At 47.4% G+C, this 15,250-nt stretch overlaps 1 protein-coding gene across 1 annotated transcript; it reads right to left on the bottom strand.

Moving 5' to 3' along the window:
• Positions 1-1,367: 1,367 nt before the first annotated feature.
• On the bottom strand, positions 1,368-4,155 carry LOC125309483 (U5 small nuclear ribonucleoprotein 40 kDa protein-like). The gene is made up of 2 exons (XM_048266440.1): positions 3,209-4,155; positions 1,368-1,876 (listed from the first exon to the last, which is right to left on the bottom strand). The coding sequence occupies exons 1-2, from the start codon at positions 3,991-3,993 to the stop codon at positions 1,618-1,620; spliced, it is 1,044 nt and encodes a 347-aa protein (XP_048122397.1). The 5' UTR covers positions 3,994-4,155; the 3' UTR covers positions 1,368-1,617.
• Between the last annotated feature and the right edge of the window lie 11,095 nt (positions 4,156-15,250).

The following is a 15,250-nucleotide window of genomic DNA, read 5'->3' as shown; positions in this document are numbered from 1 at the left end:
GTCCTTGGCTCTTGGGCTACTCTTCTGACTATCCTTCTGTTTTCCTGGTCAGAAATCTTGCAAGGAGATCCTGTGCATGGCCAGCTGATGACGCAGTGATGTTCCTTCCATTTGCAGATAATGGCTACAGTACTGCTTGCTGGATGATTCTGAAGTTTTGAAGTACATCTGTAACCAGTTCCATTGATATGTTTTGCAAGAATAAGGTTGCAAAGGTCTTGGGAGAGCTCTTTGCTTTTACCCATCATGAAATGTTTCTTGTGTGACACCTTGGTAACAAAAACCTTTTTATAGCCTACCAGTATGTACTAACCCAGCTTATATCAATTTGCATAGATAGGAGGGATAATTTCTCTAACTACATTCCACTTTTTTACTCATAACACTACTTTTAGACATTAATGTTTGGATTTTTATATATGTGTGGATTACCTAAGTTAATACTAATGTCCGGTGAAAAATTAATATGAATAGCCACACTGGAAGTATACTTACTGAAAAATTGTTTGACGTGTTCAATACTTATTTACGTTAACATTTGAATTTCTTGTAGGTGAGGCCTAATAGACCCCCATATTTATATAATGTCTTCTTTGCGATTTTCTGCGTTTTACTGCTTAATGCTGCTAATATCAGTTTCACGGTTATGATTGAAATTATAGTTCCTGTAAACCAGAATTGCAGATTTTTCTGGAAACACCTTGTATAAGTTAGAGAACTACTCTTGAAAACATGTGGCACTGAGAGTGGGACATCATAATACAGTACACACAGTATGTAAAGTGCCTAATTGCAAATTCAAATAAAATTCTGAAACACATTCAAACATGCGTAGCACATAGCGCTTGATAGCGCATGCCACTAATGTCTATAAAAACAATATATTTATGGAATAAAACTAGACAGGTACCTCGGATTAGCAATACTGTTTATTGTTAAACTGCAATTTTCAGCAGCCAGCGGAGGGCATTTAGCCTACTATGCTTCCGGACAATATTTTGCGTCTCCCCTAATTCTGAAGCAGTGTCACCGCTAAATGAAGAGGAAACACTGAGAAGAAAGTTAATGTTTTAAATAGGCTACATCAATACAACATATAATATGTGAAGTGAAACTGGACAGGCCATAATAACCTCTGACTAGTTTTAGGCTACTTATTGTTAAATTGCAATGTGAGCGGCAGCCAGGAGGGGAGGATACGTCGGCAGGTTTATTTAAAAAGCAACAGCAACTATTGTGCGTCTGCCCTGATTCTAATACCGTGGTGGTATTAATTAAACCGTGGCGGGCCGCCATGCTGAAATAAACGTAGAGGAAACACTGTACTTGGTTAGCTATTCCCAACATGACAGAATAATACACCTAAATTGGTATTTCCTTAGCAAGTTTATTCAAAGATGTCAAAAACATCCAAGTTTACAAGACTTTTATAAAAGAAAAGCTGAGATTGCTTATGTAAAAGTCAAGCGTCTTCCATTCTCTCATATACACACATGGCATTGCGTACACACATACGTACACACACACGTATACAAAAACACACACAGGTCTACTGAACACATCGCCAAATGTCCTTCAACGGCTGTCCCTCCATTTTGCAAAGACATGTCATCAGTCTCACTGGATCTCTCCCATGTACAGTCGTTTGTCACTGGAGCAAGACAGCACAATAGGCTCCTCAGGGTGAAAGCTGACCTCATTGACTGACCCAGCATGACCCGGAAGTTTGTAGAGAATCCTGCGGGACGTGATGTCCCAGACATACACAAACCTGTCAGCGGAGCCAGCAGCAATCTTACTGCCATCCGGAGACCAGGAGCAACGCAGAAGGTTCTTTTCAAAGTTGTGAACATTCCCTTGGAAGACCTTCACACACCTTCAACAACAGTAACAACATACTTCAGGAAAATGTTACTTTGCTATAAAGTATAGACTTTGACAAATGCAAAGGTAGCCTAAATACAGCTATAAAAGACAAAAATGACAATTACAATTGAACAAGGAGTTGTACAAGGCTGCTGAAAAGGCAAGCAAATGGCTATGGCTGAGGCACTCACAGACGTTTGGGGTCGTGTTTAGAACCTGAATTAACTCTAGTAAAACTAGTCACTGTGTTTCAGGGGTATTTGTTGGTGTCTTTGGTTGTGTCTACCCAATGTGTGGAGGGGGGTGGGTCTGGGACAAGAAACACCACTGTTGAGCCTAATTCATGAGTCATGGGCCTAATTCAGTGAAACGACGAAGGAAGGTGCCTTCTTGATAACCCCCAGTAAAATGCTCGTGAAGGCTGTTCTGTTCGTTTTTTTTTTTTTTTTTGCTGTTTTGGTTCTTCGGGTGGTCACAGAGCCAGGCTACTGGCTTTTCTAAGAGCCCACATCAACGGGGCATAAGCATTTACTAAATAAGCCTACTTGTTGCTCTGTTGGTGATGTTTTTTGCCGTTTTGGTTCTTTGTTTGGGCACTTAGGCTTTGCTTAGAGCCTGTATCAACTGCATCAATTTAACATTAAGCACTGCCTGAGGTAGCCAACTTGTTGCTCATGAAGGCTGCTTAGTTGGCAATGTTTCTGCTTGGATATTCAGACTATTTGCTTTGCTTAAAGCCTGCATCAAATGGGCATAAGCACTTGCCAAAGAAGTCCACTTGTTGCCTGCGAAGGCTGCTTTGTTGGTGACGTTTTCACTGCTTTGATTCTTTGGTTGGGCACTCAGGCTAGTATATAAGTATATATACTCTTTTGATCCCCTGAGGGAAATTTGGTCTCTGCATTTATCCCAATCCGTGAATTAGTGAAACACACACAGCACACAGTGTACACACAGTGAGGTGAAGCACACACTAATCCCGGCGCAGTGAGCTGCCTGCATCAACAGTAGCGCTCGGGGAGCAGTGAGGGGTTAGGTGCCTTGCTCAAGGGCACTACTGGTCGGGGTTCGAACCGGCAACCCTCCAGTTACAGGTCCGAAGTGCTAACCAGTAGGCCACAACTGCCCCTACGGCTACGGGCAGCACATTTTGGACCATGAAGGAGGGCCTTTACGGATCCTGGGTACAACATCTGGCGCGTTTCTGACTGCCATCAGCCATTTATGAAGACTAAGACTAAGACTTCTTCTATGGGTATATTTAAACCAAGAAAAGAAAAAACATGAAAGGCTCTATTTCAAACTAAATATTGTACAGTATACAAGAACGTGGTGTCCTCACCTCTCCTTCGGAGCAAATGGCCGGACATCCCATACCCGCACGGTGTTGTCCATGGAGTTGGAGAGCAGGTAGGATCCCTCTGCGCTAAGACAGAGTCCTGTAACGGAGTCCCCGTGACCTTGCATGCTGTATATCAACTTATTTTGTCTCAGGTCCCAAACCTTAATGTCATTATCAATGCCTCCGGACATGATCTGGTCGCTGGTGTCGTTGAAGGTGACGCTGAGCACCTGGTAGGTGTTCTGAAAAGTGTGAACTGATGCCTTCTTTCGGATGTCCCACAACTTCACGGTGCCATCGTCGCTTCCCGTGCACACAAGCTGAGGGCCACGGCGGGCAGGGTAACAAGAGTTAACGAAGGAGGTATGGCCTTTCAGACGTTTCACACGCTCACCTGTCTCTGCGTCCCAGATACACACCGTCTTATCGGTGCTGGCGGAGAACAGCAGACTCCCGTCTGTGTTGTACTGAAGTTCCATAACTGCTCCACTGTGTCCCTTTAGCGTCGCGTAGTTCTCGCAGTCTCCATACACGTTCCACATCAAGATGAGGCGGTCATAGCCGGCCGAGGCTAGTGTGGCTCCATTGGGGTGAAATTTGCAGCCGTAAATCTCCCCATCATGCCCAGAGAGTAGCATGATCGGAGCCTCGAGGCTGGAACAGCGCGGAGGTCCCGTAGGCATGAGTTGTTGGGACTGCACGGCGGCTACAAGCTCGTTGCGCGGCCTCTTCACAGCAGCTGGGACCACTGCCATATCGGCAGCACGTTTCTTGGGTTCAATCATTACTGCACAAACAGCCTGGCACTATTACTTCGTTTGTCTTCTGTTAGGATGACTTATATTGTCAAAACCTCAATTCTACTCTTACGTACACGCTAACACAGCACCATTCATTCACCTCGCACCATAGACTGTATGCCTCGCATAATTATGAACAGTATTTCCGGGTCAACTCAACAACTTCCAGTTGCTCATTTATTTTTTATCAGAGCCCTCCGAGAATGTTTTTTTTTATTTATAAAGTCACATAAACTGTGAACATAGAAGAAGGTGAAAGCACGGGGGCCTATCTGCAGGCGACGTTGTAGCTTAAATCATTACTTTTTTTATTTGTTTTACCAGAGCCCGTTTACGGAGAGCCGGATCACTCCCTATTAACTCCATTGTACCTGCAATATGTTGCAGTTCCGCTAGGGGCGATCACGAATAAGTGCAAAAACAATGGGGGTCTAATGGCGCTAGACGGCTAAATTTGTCTCTTTCACCTGGTTGTCGTTGAGAAATTGAAGATTTGATTGTGGTTTCTGCAAGCTCAATATGGATTATAGGTCAAAAGTTGAATGAACGAGTAGTCACGTCCTTTCGATTTCTTACAGGTTGGGTCGTTGTTGCCCACAACACACTAGCTTTCTGCTAATGAACGACGTCATTGACACATTTGAAAGGCTTTTTAGAACAAATAAGTGACTCAAAAAATATAATACTCAGCGGTTTGTATTTTCTCTGCCCCCTCTTTTGACTGCAACATTCGAATTTCTGGGCAAACAATTATATCCCGAGAAAAGTGGATTTGAGGGGTACAGCTTCATAGGCCTCCATTCATTCTGCACTTATTCGTGAGCGCCCTCATGTGGAACCAGTTTAGGAACTGCAACCAGTTCAGAAACCGGAAGTTTCCCGAGAGTGGCGGTTCTCCCCCTATTATTCATTCATCATTGTATCGACATTGGTTGCAGTTCCATTAGAATTTCACTGGGGGTGATCGCGGGCGAGTGCAGGTTGAATGGGGGTCTATAGAGCTAGACGGCTAAATGTATCTCTTTCACCTGCTTGTCGTAGAAGAATCGTAGATTTTATTGTAGTTTATGCAGGTTCAATATAGATTTTAGATCTAAAGTTGAATGAATGAGTACTTATGTCCTTTTCATTTCTTACAGGTTGGGTCGTTGTTGCCCATATCACGCTAGCATTGTGCTAATGAATGACGTCATTGACATATTTGAAAGGCTTTTTAGAAGACTTACGTGACTTCAAAAAATATAACAATCAACAGTGTGTATTTTCTTTGCCTCTCCTAGCGAATGCAACATTCAAATTACTACTCAAAAAATTATATCCAGAGAAAAGTGGATATTGAGGGGTAAAGCTCCATAGACCTCCATGCATTCTGCACTCGCCTGCGAGCGCCCTCAAGTGGAATCTGAGGAGGAACTACAACCAGTCCAGAAACCGGAAGTAACCAGACAGTGCTAATTCTCTTCCTATTAGACATTCATTCTCTGAGTTTTTGTGCTGAAAACTGCACCAATTCGAAATCACGATGGTTAGAGAATGTTAAATATGTTCAATATCCTAACGGAATGCATGTATTCACCAAAAATGACAAAATACGATGCTATTATTTTTTAAAACAGAGGGGATATAGGCTATCAGTTTTTTCCTAAAGCCTACGCATCTCTTAGATTTTGCTAATGAGTGTTGTAGGAGATATTGATGGCACAATAACTTTTACAAAAGACCAGAAAACAATGTTAAGGCATTTGTGGAGAAGAAGGATGGTTTGTGTGTTCTTCCTATGCTATTTCGTTGTGCAAGGTCAGGCTACAGTGTTCCTACCCGAAAACATTGTGTAAACTAAAACAAGGCTACAGGGTACATTGAACACAACAATATGGTTCATGGACCCTGTAGCCTCGTTTTGGATTACAATGGCCGCCATGTGAATAAGGTGAATAGAGGGCTGCCCAGACAATGGCAGAAGTGCTGTTCGTCATGTTATGAGGTTATGCCAGCAAAATTATTTTGGAAACGTTATGTAAGGTAAAGGGTGCCTTTAAATATGTTGATTTAAAATTCACTCATGCAGGGCCCAGTAAGGCAATAAATGTGAGACTGGAATGGTCTCACATAGCATAAATCTAACCTGTATTATGAGACAATTGACAAATCTGCATACATGGGAGGCATTGGGAGGTACACAATGCAGTCCTCTGGAACATTTAAGACTGCTGTACTTTTAAGACTTTGCTGTGAGATATGGTGTTCACAGTATCACAGGACATGCAGACAAGGCCATTATATGGAACACTGTACATCCACGTAGTGGAAATATGATCATACAGCAGCATTTTGGCTTTTTGCCATATGCAGATAGGACAGGAGAGAGAGAGAGAGAGGAACATGACCACAGGTCAGAATCAAACTCAGGTCCTTATCTTATGCACTTGGACCCACATGTGGTTGGGATGCGGCTACTTATGCCTCACCTGCCCCCAATGGCTCTTCTTCCCTTAACTCCCCCCAAAGCCTTACCTGCCCCCAATGGCTCTTCTTCCCTTAACTCCCCCCAAAGCCCCACCAGCCCCCAGTGGCTCTTCTACCCCCAGCTCCCCCCAAAGCATGTTGAGATGATGAGTATATGCATACAGGGGGGGAAGCTCCGCTAGTCCTGCGGTAAAATGTTGTGAATATGGGACCTTACAAACACACTGTTCCCAATGGTGTGGGAAACTTTTCTGCACAAAACTTTCAGCCTATCTTGGTTCATACCTGCGAGCTCTGATAGATGAAAAGACAGCAGTCCTGCACATCAAAGGAGCTTGGATGGGCAATGTTCTGCCTCTGCCAATTTTAGTTGGTTAGTATAGGCAGTTTAGTGCCATCTAGTGGTTCTTTCTGATGTGCAGTCGCTATGACAGCTATACTTACAACCGGACCCGCGTCACACAGAGCAGGTTGTTTGCGCCATGCCCCTTTTGAGGGGAAAACATTCCCTCAGAACAAGCCAGAGTGAACCGGTAGACATGTACCAACCACACAGCTAAGAACCCCTCCCTGAGTTTCTTTTGCCTACCATGTCCTCAAAAAAAATCCTGACAGAAGAAAATGATGGCTACAAGCCATAAGAAGAGAAGAAGAGAAGTGACACTTCTGGTCACTGAGTGGGGTTGTTGCACCACTTCGTAGCCTACTCGGGAGACTGAAGGGACATGTTTTTATATTAATTGAATTAAGCTTTTGTAGGTATCTTTCACGGTCAACGACCGACAAAGTGGTTATGTATTGAGTGGTCATATTGATTTGTGGTATTTTTTGTTATTATTTACTCCTGCGATTTCTGTATTTAATTACGTTTATTGACCCTAATTTGCGTTGGAGTTAATGAGAGGTGTTGTTTGTTTTCCCCCCGAAAGGGGCGGGAACGTTTGTCACGAGTCAAGTTCCCGGATGTGCCGGTCTAACGTATGCTGTATTGTTTGATTTATGACAGCCATAGCAACCAGGACAACCATCTTGATAAGCAGCAGCACATTTTGAGTTATTTGCTGAATTATCATCTTTCTACATCCTGTATGTTAAAGCCTTTGAAAAGCATCGTCTGTAAGTTTAATAATTGCTTACTTAAAGTAGATTGTAAATTTAGTGACATTATTTGGTAATTTCTGATAAATCTTTCTTAAAACCATGCTGCCTTCTATGTGTCTACTGATCAGCTACTGATGGATACTTTTTCATCTGTTTAATCGTATATTTCTTCAGATATTGAATATTGAATACATATGTTTTGTATCATTTTCAGTTTTACTCATTATTCATTAAAACCGGAGCTTGGAGGCTAAAACCTGACTCGCGAGTTTTCTTGAAGGAGTTAGGCTGGCTGTCAAATTGTGTTCGATACACACAGGGAGGACAGTACAGTAAAAGGACGTCTCTCAAAGAGGTAAACTAACACAACAACGGAGGTATGTCAGACAAACAATCACATCACTCTGGCTGTTCAAGAGCACCAAAATCGTCTGCAGCAGCCGCCCGCGCCAAAGCGGAAGCGGCTAAAGCTTGTGCAGCCTTTGCAGAGAAAGAGGTTGCAATGAAAGTAGACAAAGCTAGACTGGAAGCAAATCTAGAGGCCCTTAGTCTGGAAAAAGAGGCTGCTGCTGCAATAGCAGAGGCTGAAGTGCTGGAAGCTGCAGCAGAATGGGCAAATGAGGAATCCTCAGCACCACATATAATAAGCCAAGATGGTTGCAGTGGCCTAGGAGAGCCATCCATTCTCTTCAGAGAGTGTAGAGGAGTGTACAAGAGACTATGTACACACATTATCCATGACAACCCCAGATACAGAGCCAGTCAGTGCTACCAAACATTATGTGCCTGAGGCCCGCATAGGACATGGAGAGCCACCACTCACTACAGGAGGATACATTCACAGTTCTAAAATACCACAGCAGCCGCAGGGATCATACCAGAACCCATTTTCACACTTACACACACAAGATTTTAGTCCTTCTACAAGGCCTACAACTGTTAACAGAGAGAAAGCACATTACAAACCACAACCTGACATCCCACTAGGATCAAATGGATTTCCGTATTCTCCCTACATACCCACGCTACCACTAATTAAGCAACGTCCACCTGACGACATGATAAATATGGCTAGATATCTGGCACGCAGGGAAATTGTCAGCACAGGCCTAAAACAATTTGACGATTGTCCAGAGTCATACAGGGCATGGAGGTCATCCTTCTTAAATACCATCAATGACCTGAAGCTATCTGCAAGCGAAGAGTTAGATCTGCTTACAAAATGGCTGGGCAAAGAATCCTCCAACTATGTCAAACGGCTTCGGTCTGTCCACATAGGGAATCCCATTGCTGCCCTGCAAATGGTCTGGGCACGGCTGGAGGAAGTCTACTGCTCTCCGGAAGCTATTGAGCAGGCTCTTCTAAAGAAACTAGACAACTTTCCCCACATTTCTAATAGGGACTACCATAAACTAAGAGAGTTGGGGGATCTTTTAATGGAGCTACTCTCCGCAAAGGAAGATGGATATCTACCAGGGCTCACAGTGCTAGACACAGCCCGTGGCATTAACCCCATTGTGGAGAAGCTGCCCTTTGGACTACAAGAAAAATGGATATACCAAGGGTCTAAATTCAAAAGAGACCACAATGTCACTTACCCTCCATTCTCTTTCTTCACTGATTTTGTCTGCCTTAATGCAAAAATAAGAAATGACCCAAGCTTTGCTCTGGCCAGCACAAGCTTCAATTCGCATGACAGGTCTACATCAAAATTCAAGACGAAAATACCTGTGACTAGTGCTGCCACTAACGACTAATTTTCTAACGACTAATCTTTCGACTAATTTTTCGATCAGTCGACTAATCTAAACGACTCATTTTTTTTTTTAAATCAAGTGTTTGTTATTTCGTTGTGTCCATTTTATTTTGAACTCAACTGAAGGGGAAACATAAAATATAGTTCACTCTACTTTTGTTAGAAGCTTATTAATAAGTCAACTGTTTACTGTACTTTATTTGTATGCCAGTGTTGCAATGGACATGGACAATGTTCAATGTTTGTCAAACTTCTTTGACCTGAGGGCCGATCATGGCACCTACATGAACCCACCCCCCATCAAATTATCATTATATCACATCACAATTATTATTGTTATGCTATATTGTTATACATGCACTTCAAAGCAGCCAATGTTTAAAGTGCAAAAAGTCTGTGAAAACAGAGGACTGCTTTACCAATGTAAAATATAATTACAATAGTTTCATTGCTTTTGCATGGTTACATGATAAATACTTCTCAAAACAACAGCAATTATATGGGTGCCATTGTTTTGGGATGTTTCCCTCATGCAAGCATCATACACTGATAGGCAAATGGAAAGAATATTGACATGATATTTAATTATGCCACAATAGCTTTTGGCCATGTTATTCAAATTTGACTATACAATACAATGCTAGATAGTGTATTAGTCTGTGCTCTGTTTTTATGGAAGTTTCATAAATCCACATTGTTCTATTAAATGTTGTTTCATAATTAAATAGCCTTCCAATAGGTGAATCGGAGCTTTGCTACCAACGTTATCGAAAGTGGTTTCAGTTTCGCTCAAGACGCCAAGATGCATTGAATGAACGCTCATACCACAATTTAATTGTATGCCTCTACTGTATGTTTGATGACACTGATTGCAGAAACGTTTGTTTTCTTTTTCTGTCGGTCCTGGGTTCCTTGATCAATTACGCAGCAAATTATCAGGCTTAAGCCCGGGAATAATTTCCTCCACCAGCAGTGTCCACGTTGCGGCCGGTGCTCGTCCGCGGCCCAAAGTTTGAGAAACGATGGTCTAGCCAACTTTGAAAGGCGACAGGAGTTGAGGACTTTGCAAATGTCAGCATGTTCAAAACAAGTAGGCTACAGGCACTTCTTGTGACTCTCGTCTTACCACATAGGATACCTCACTTTATCTGTTGGCTTGAACGCAAAAAAATATCCTATGCATCGTGACTTACTGAACATGGGAAATAACGCGCACCTTGATTGTTGGTATCACGGGCAGCGCATATTCATTTTAACGTTTTTTTTTTGTATGAATGAATAAATGACACGCCGTGGCGTTGTCAACGTGAGCCACTCTCTTCACTTCATTTATTGCAATTTCCACAATACTGTAATGATCTGAGCCTAGCTGTTGATGACTGTGTTCCCATAATGCTGTGCAGTGTATGTGTGTGTGTAATGTTAATGTTGGTTTTAGTATGAGTAATTGCGTTTACCTTGTCATGTATGTGTTAGCTGGTATAGTCTTTCTTTATGTTGTACCTCATGTGTTTACCCCGTGAATTGTATGTGACTACCCTGTTTGTGTATCGTGCTTGTTTCATTGACTTCCTTTGTTTTGCCTGTGTAGTGCCGTTCGTGTGTTTTGGTGCGTAACCAATAAATTTTTAAGACACACTGTGCAGTTTGTTACATTGGTGTTAGAAGTGGGATGACAATCCCTACTGGGCGGGAGGAGAAAGCTGCAACTGATACCCTGGCAAGGCTCTTCGACAGCACGCTCACCCATGGCCAGCTGCTGGGCCCAGCAGACGGAGCCAGCCTGCAGCGTGACTGTAACGAAGAGACCTGCCCCCGGCCACAGGAGGGAACGAATCGGGCTGATGGCAGCATCCTGCCACTTGAACCCACACTGGAGCGCTGGAAACCAGCCTGAGCGCCCCCAGCTCGCTGTCCGCGGCTCTCGCGGAAGCCGAACGGGTGGAAAACATCTTCCGCACAACAGAGTCGAGGCATTGCACGCCAGACATCGATGGAGGAAGACGGGGAGGAACTGGAGGTGACGCGGCAGACCACGGCACAGCCACCACAACGCCGCCCACGCGAGTGGAAGAGGCCGGCCAGCAGAGACGGATGCCACCAGTGTGGTGAGCCGGGACACATCGCATGGTACTGCCCAGCCCCGGCACCCCTCGCCGCTTTCAGCCCAGTTACTAAAAAGAAGGTGGCACGGGCGGGGAGGGGCTATGGATTGCATACGGCTGGGCCGGCTCGGCCAAACCAGAGGACTGTATGTGGACTGCGCACTAGATGGGACTCGGTGTCGCGCCTTGATCGATACTGGCTCCACCATCTCGCTTGTGCGCCCCGGTCTCTTACCCGGCATGCTGGTAGCCAGACCCAGAGGCTGGAAAAGGAAGAAAACGCGCATCACAACAGTTACCGGAGAGCGAGCGGAACTGTATGGACAAAAAGTGGTGTGCATGTGCATCAACGGTGAGACGGCGAGCCGCCGGCTTTGGTTGGCTAGCATTCAGGATGATTGCATTCTCGGCCTGGACGTGCTAGAGAAATGGGGGGCTGTGGTGGACATTTCCCGGTTCACACTACACTTGGGGACGAGCAGCGTAGTGTTGCACACGGCGGGGAAAACAGAGCATGAAGTGCGGAGAACTGGCGCGACGAAGAACTCTCCAACTCGCTCCTCACAAGTCCGCGGGAAGCTTAACTTCGCAAAGAGTATTTTCGTCATACCAGACTCCCGCCCCTCCCACACAAGCCCGCGAAACTCAAGCCCGCGAAAACAACAGGTCTCATCCAGGTCCGCTCGCTGAGGCCGCCACTGCTCAGCTCACGCTCACCAGGGAGGAGCCAAGAGAGCGGGTTGAGCAAACACCACTCTCCGCTCAGAGAGCGCGGCCCTCTTTAGAAACAAGGCAAGCCGTAAATGAACTCTGCATTCGTAGCTGTGAGGGGCTGAGTGAAGCACAGGGTAGCCAGGTGCGGAGACTACTAGCAGCGTACACCGACATCTTCGCTGCAAGAGATGAGGACTGCACCCGAACGAGCCTGGTCCAACACGATATCGACACCAGAAATGCTCGGCCCATTCGACTTCAGCCTCATCGCTTACCGTTTGCCAAACGACAAGCAGCTGAAGAAAAGATCAAGGAAATGGCCGCAGCAGGAGTGATAGAGCCAAGCAGTAGTCCCTGGGCTGCGCCGGCTGTACTCGTCCGGAAGAAGGACGGCTCGCGGGCGGTTCTGTGTTGACTACAGGCGCCTCAATCAGGTAACCGGAAAGACTCCTACCCGCCTCCCCGATTGACGATGTGCTGGACAGCATTGCCGGCTCCTGCTGGTTTAGCTTCGCTGGACTTACGCGAGTGGCTACTGGCAGATTGAGCTAGCCCCGAAGCTTCGGGCCGAAGACAGCGTTTACCATCGGGCAAGGGCTGTGGCAGTTCCGGTACTTCCATTCGCCTATGCAACGGGCCAGCTTAACTTTGAGCGGCTGATGGAGCGTGTCCTGGCGGGCATTCCACTAACATGCTGCGTGGTTTACCTGGACGACATCCTGTGTCATGCAACAGACTTCACGGTGCCATAGGACATCTGGAAAAGGTGTTCGACGCCATAATCGGGTGCTGGGCTCAAACTGCACCCGAAAAAGTGCCACCTGTTCCGAGGTAAACCGGATTCCTAGGCCATGTTGTGGGGCCGCCGAGTGGCCACCCGACCCAGCTAAGGTGGGAGACGGTGAGGCGTTGGCCTGTTCCACGCGACGGTGCTGAGCTGCGGAGCTTCCTGGGCCTGGCGTCATATTACCGGGCGCTTCACCGGGACTTTGCTACAGTCGCCAGCCTGCTGCATCGATTGACGCACAAAGGCCAGCTCTTCGAGTGGACACGAGAGTGCGACGCGGCATTCCGGCGGCTGAGGAGGGCGCTATGCAAGGCCCCGGTGCTCGCCTTCCCTGACACTCGACTGCCGTTTATCCTGGATACTGACGCCAGCGACGTCAGCGTCGGCGCCGTCCTCTCACAATCAGGCGAGCAGGGCGAGCAAGTGGTCGCATACTTCAGCCGCTCACTGGACCGAGCGGAGAAGAATTACTGCGTGACACGCAGAGAACTGTTGGCTGTGGTGGTGGCAGTGCGCCATTTCCGAACCTACCTCTACGGCAAACGGTTCCTGCTGAGAACGGACCACGCCGCTTCACCTGGCTGCTGAACTTCAAAGAACCAGAGGGCCAGCTGGCTCGCTGGTTGGAGGCGCTCCAGGACTACGACATGGAGATTCGACACCGAGCGGGTCGCCTTCACAGCAACGCAGACGCCCTGTCCAGGTGTCCGTGTGCAGCAGACCAGTGCCAACACTGCCACCGGAGGGAGGAGAGGAGCCTGGCCGCGGCTCAACCGGAGCCCGCTCGTCGGCTACAGGCTGCATCACCGCTGGCAGAGAGAGAGAGAGTCACTGTTTTCAACGCTAGCCAGCGTCGCGCCAACAAGAGGGTCAACGCTCACCAACAGCACGCCATTGAGGGAGCCAACGCTTCGTCAGCAGCACGCCAGCGAGACTCTTCGCCAGCGCCCGGCGTCATCAAGAGAAACCACCGCTTCGCCAGCTTCACGCCAGCGAGAGAGTCAACGCTCGCCAACAGCACCCCGAGGTCGTCTCGCCACCTTCCGCTACCAGCTACAGTGATCGAGAGACCGGAGACAACGCACCGCAGCCCAACGCCACAACGCAGCACTGCAGAGCGGCAGCTGGGGCCACGGACGCGCAGTCGCCGGTGGACGTGATGTCGAGGGAGGAGATCCGGAAGGCGCAATCCGCGGCGAGTGTGGTCATGGATCGGCCGGTCAGCGACCGCCATGGACTGATGTATCAGCACTCGATCCAGAGACCAAAGCGATTTATTCACAGTGGCCGGGAATAGTAGCACGTCAAGGACTGTTGTATAGACACTGGCGAGCTCCCGATAGGCAATCTGACATTTTCCAGTTGCTGGTTCCTGCTGGATTACGAGCCTGTGTACTGGAACATGTGCATGGGGCAGTGGGGGCGGCTCATTTTGGCATTGCAAAGACTCTTCGTCAGCTGAGAGGCCACTTCTATTGGCCGGGGATGCAGGCTGGATGTTGAACTGCATGTTCACTGCTCTGACGCCTGCACAGCGAAGAAGGGCCCCACGCGACGCTCGCACGCTCCGCTGCAGCAATACGCAGTCGGGGCTCCCATGGAGCGGGTAGCCGTCGATGTCATGGGCCCACTGCCAGTCACAGAGCGGGGGAAATCGCCACGTGCTCGTGGCCATGGACTATTTCACTAAGTGGCGGAGGCATATCGCGGTGCCAGATCAGAGCCCACACGACAGCGACAGACTGGTCACTGAGATGTTCTGCCGGTTCGGGGCACCGGAAGAGCTCCACAGCGACCAAGGGCGGAATTTCGAGGCAGAGGTGTTTGCTGAGGTTTGCCAGCGCATGGGCATCCGGAAAACGAGAACGACACCTCTGCATCCACAAAGCGACGGGCTGGTGGAACGGTTTAATCGGACTCTAGCAGTGCAGCTGGCCATATTGGCCGACCGCCGACAAAAGGACTGGGACTTACACTTGCCCCTGGTGCTCTGGGCATATCGCGACAGCGGTGCAAGAGTCAACGAAATGCACACCGGCAGCTCTGATGTTCGGGCGAGAGCTACGCACGCCAGTGGACTTGGTGTTCGGTTCGCCTCCGGAAGCGGAGATTGGAGGTAAGCCAGGGCTGGAATACTACAAGCAGCTACGCGAGAGACTGAAAGGAGTACACGAGTTGCTGTCGTGGCCAGGAGTTCCAGCCCGGCGATAAAGTTTGGGTGTACTGCCCCGAGAGAAAGAAAGGCATTTCCCAAACTCACTAGTCAGTGGGTAGGACCGCATGATGTCTTAGAGAAGCTGTCTCGATGGGTCC

The sequence above is a fragment of the Alosa alosa genome, chromosome 16, assembly GCF_017589495.1.
Source record: "Alosa alosa isolate M-15738 ecotype Scorff River chromosome 16, AALO_Geno_1.1, whole genome shotgun sequence".
In the NCBI taxonomy this organism is placed as follows: Eukaryota; Metazoa; Chordata; class Actinopteri; order Clupeiformes; family Clupeidae; genus Alosa; species Alosa alosa.
This window is presented reverse-complemented; position numbering and strand designations above follow the sequence as displayed.

Bases quoted from the DNA above. Each gene is read 5' to 3' on its own strand.
- LOC125309483 (XM_048266440.1), bottom strand. From the start codon at position 3,993: ATGATTGAACCCAAGAAACGTGCTGCCGATATGGCAGTGGTCCCAGCT. The intron at 1,877-3,208 runs GTGAGGACACCA...CTGTTGTTGAAG, and splicing joins CCATTTGCTCCGAAGGAGAG to GTGTGTGAAGGTCTTCCAAG.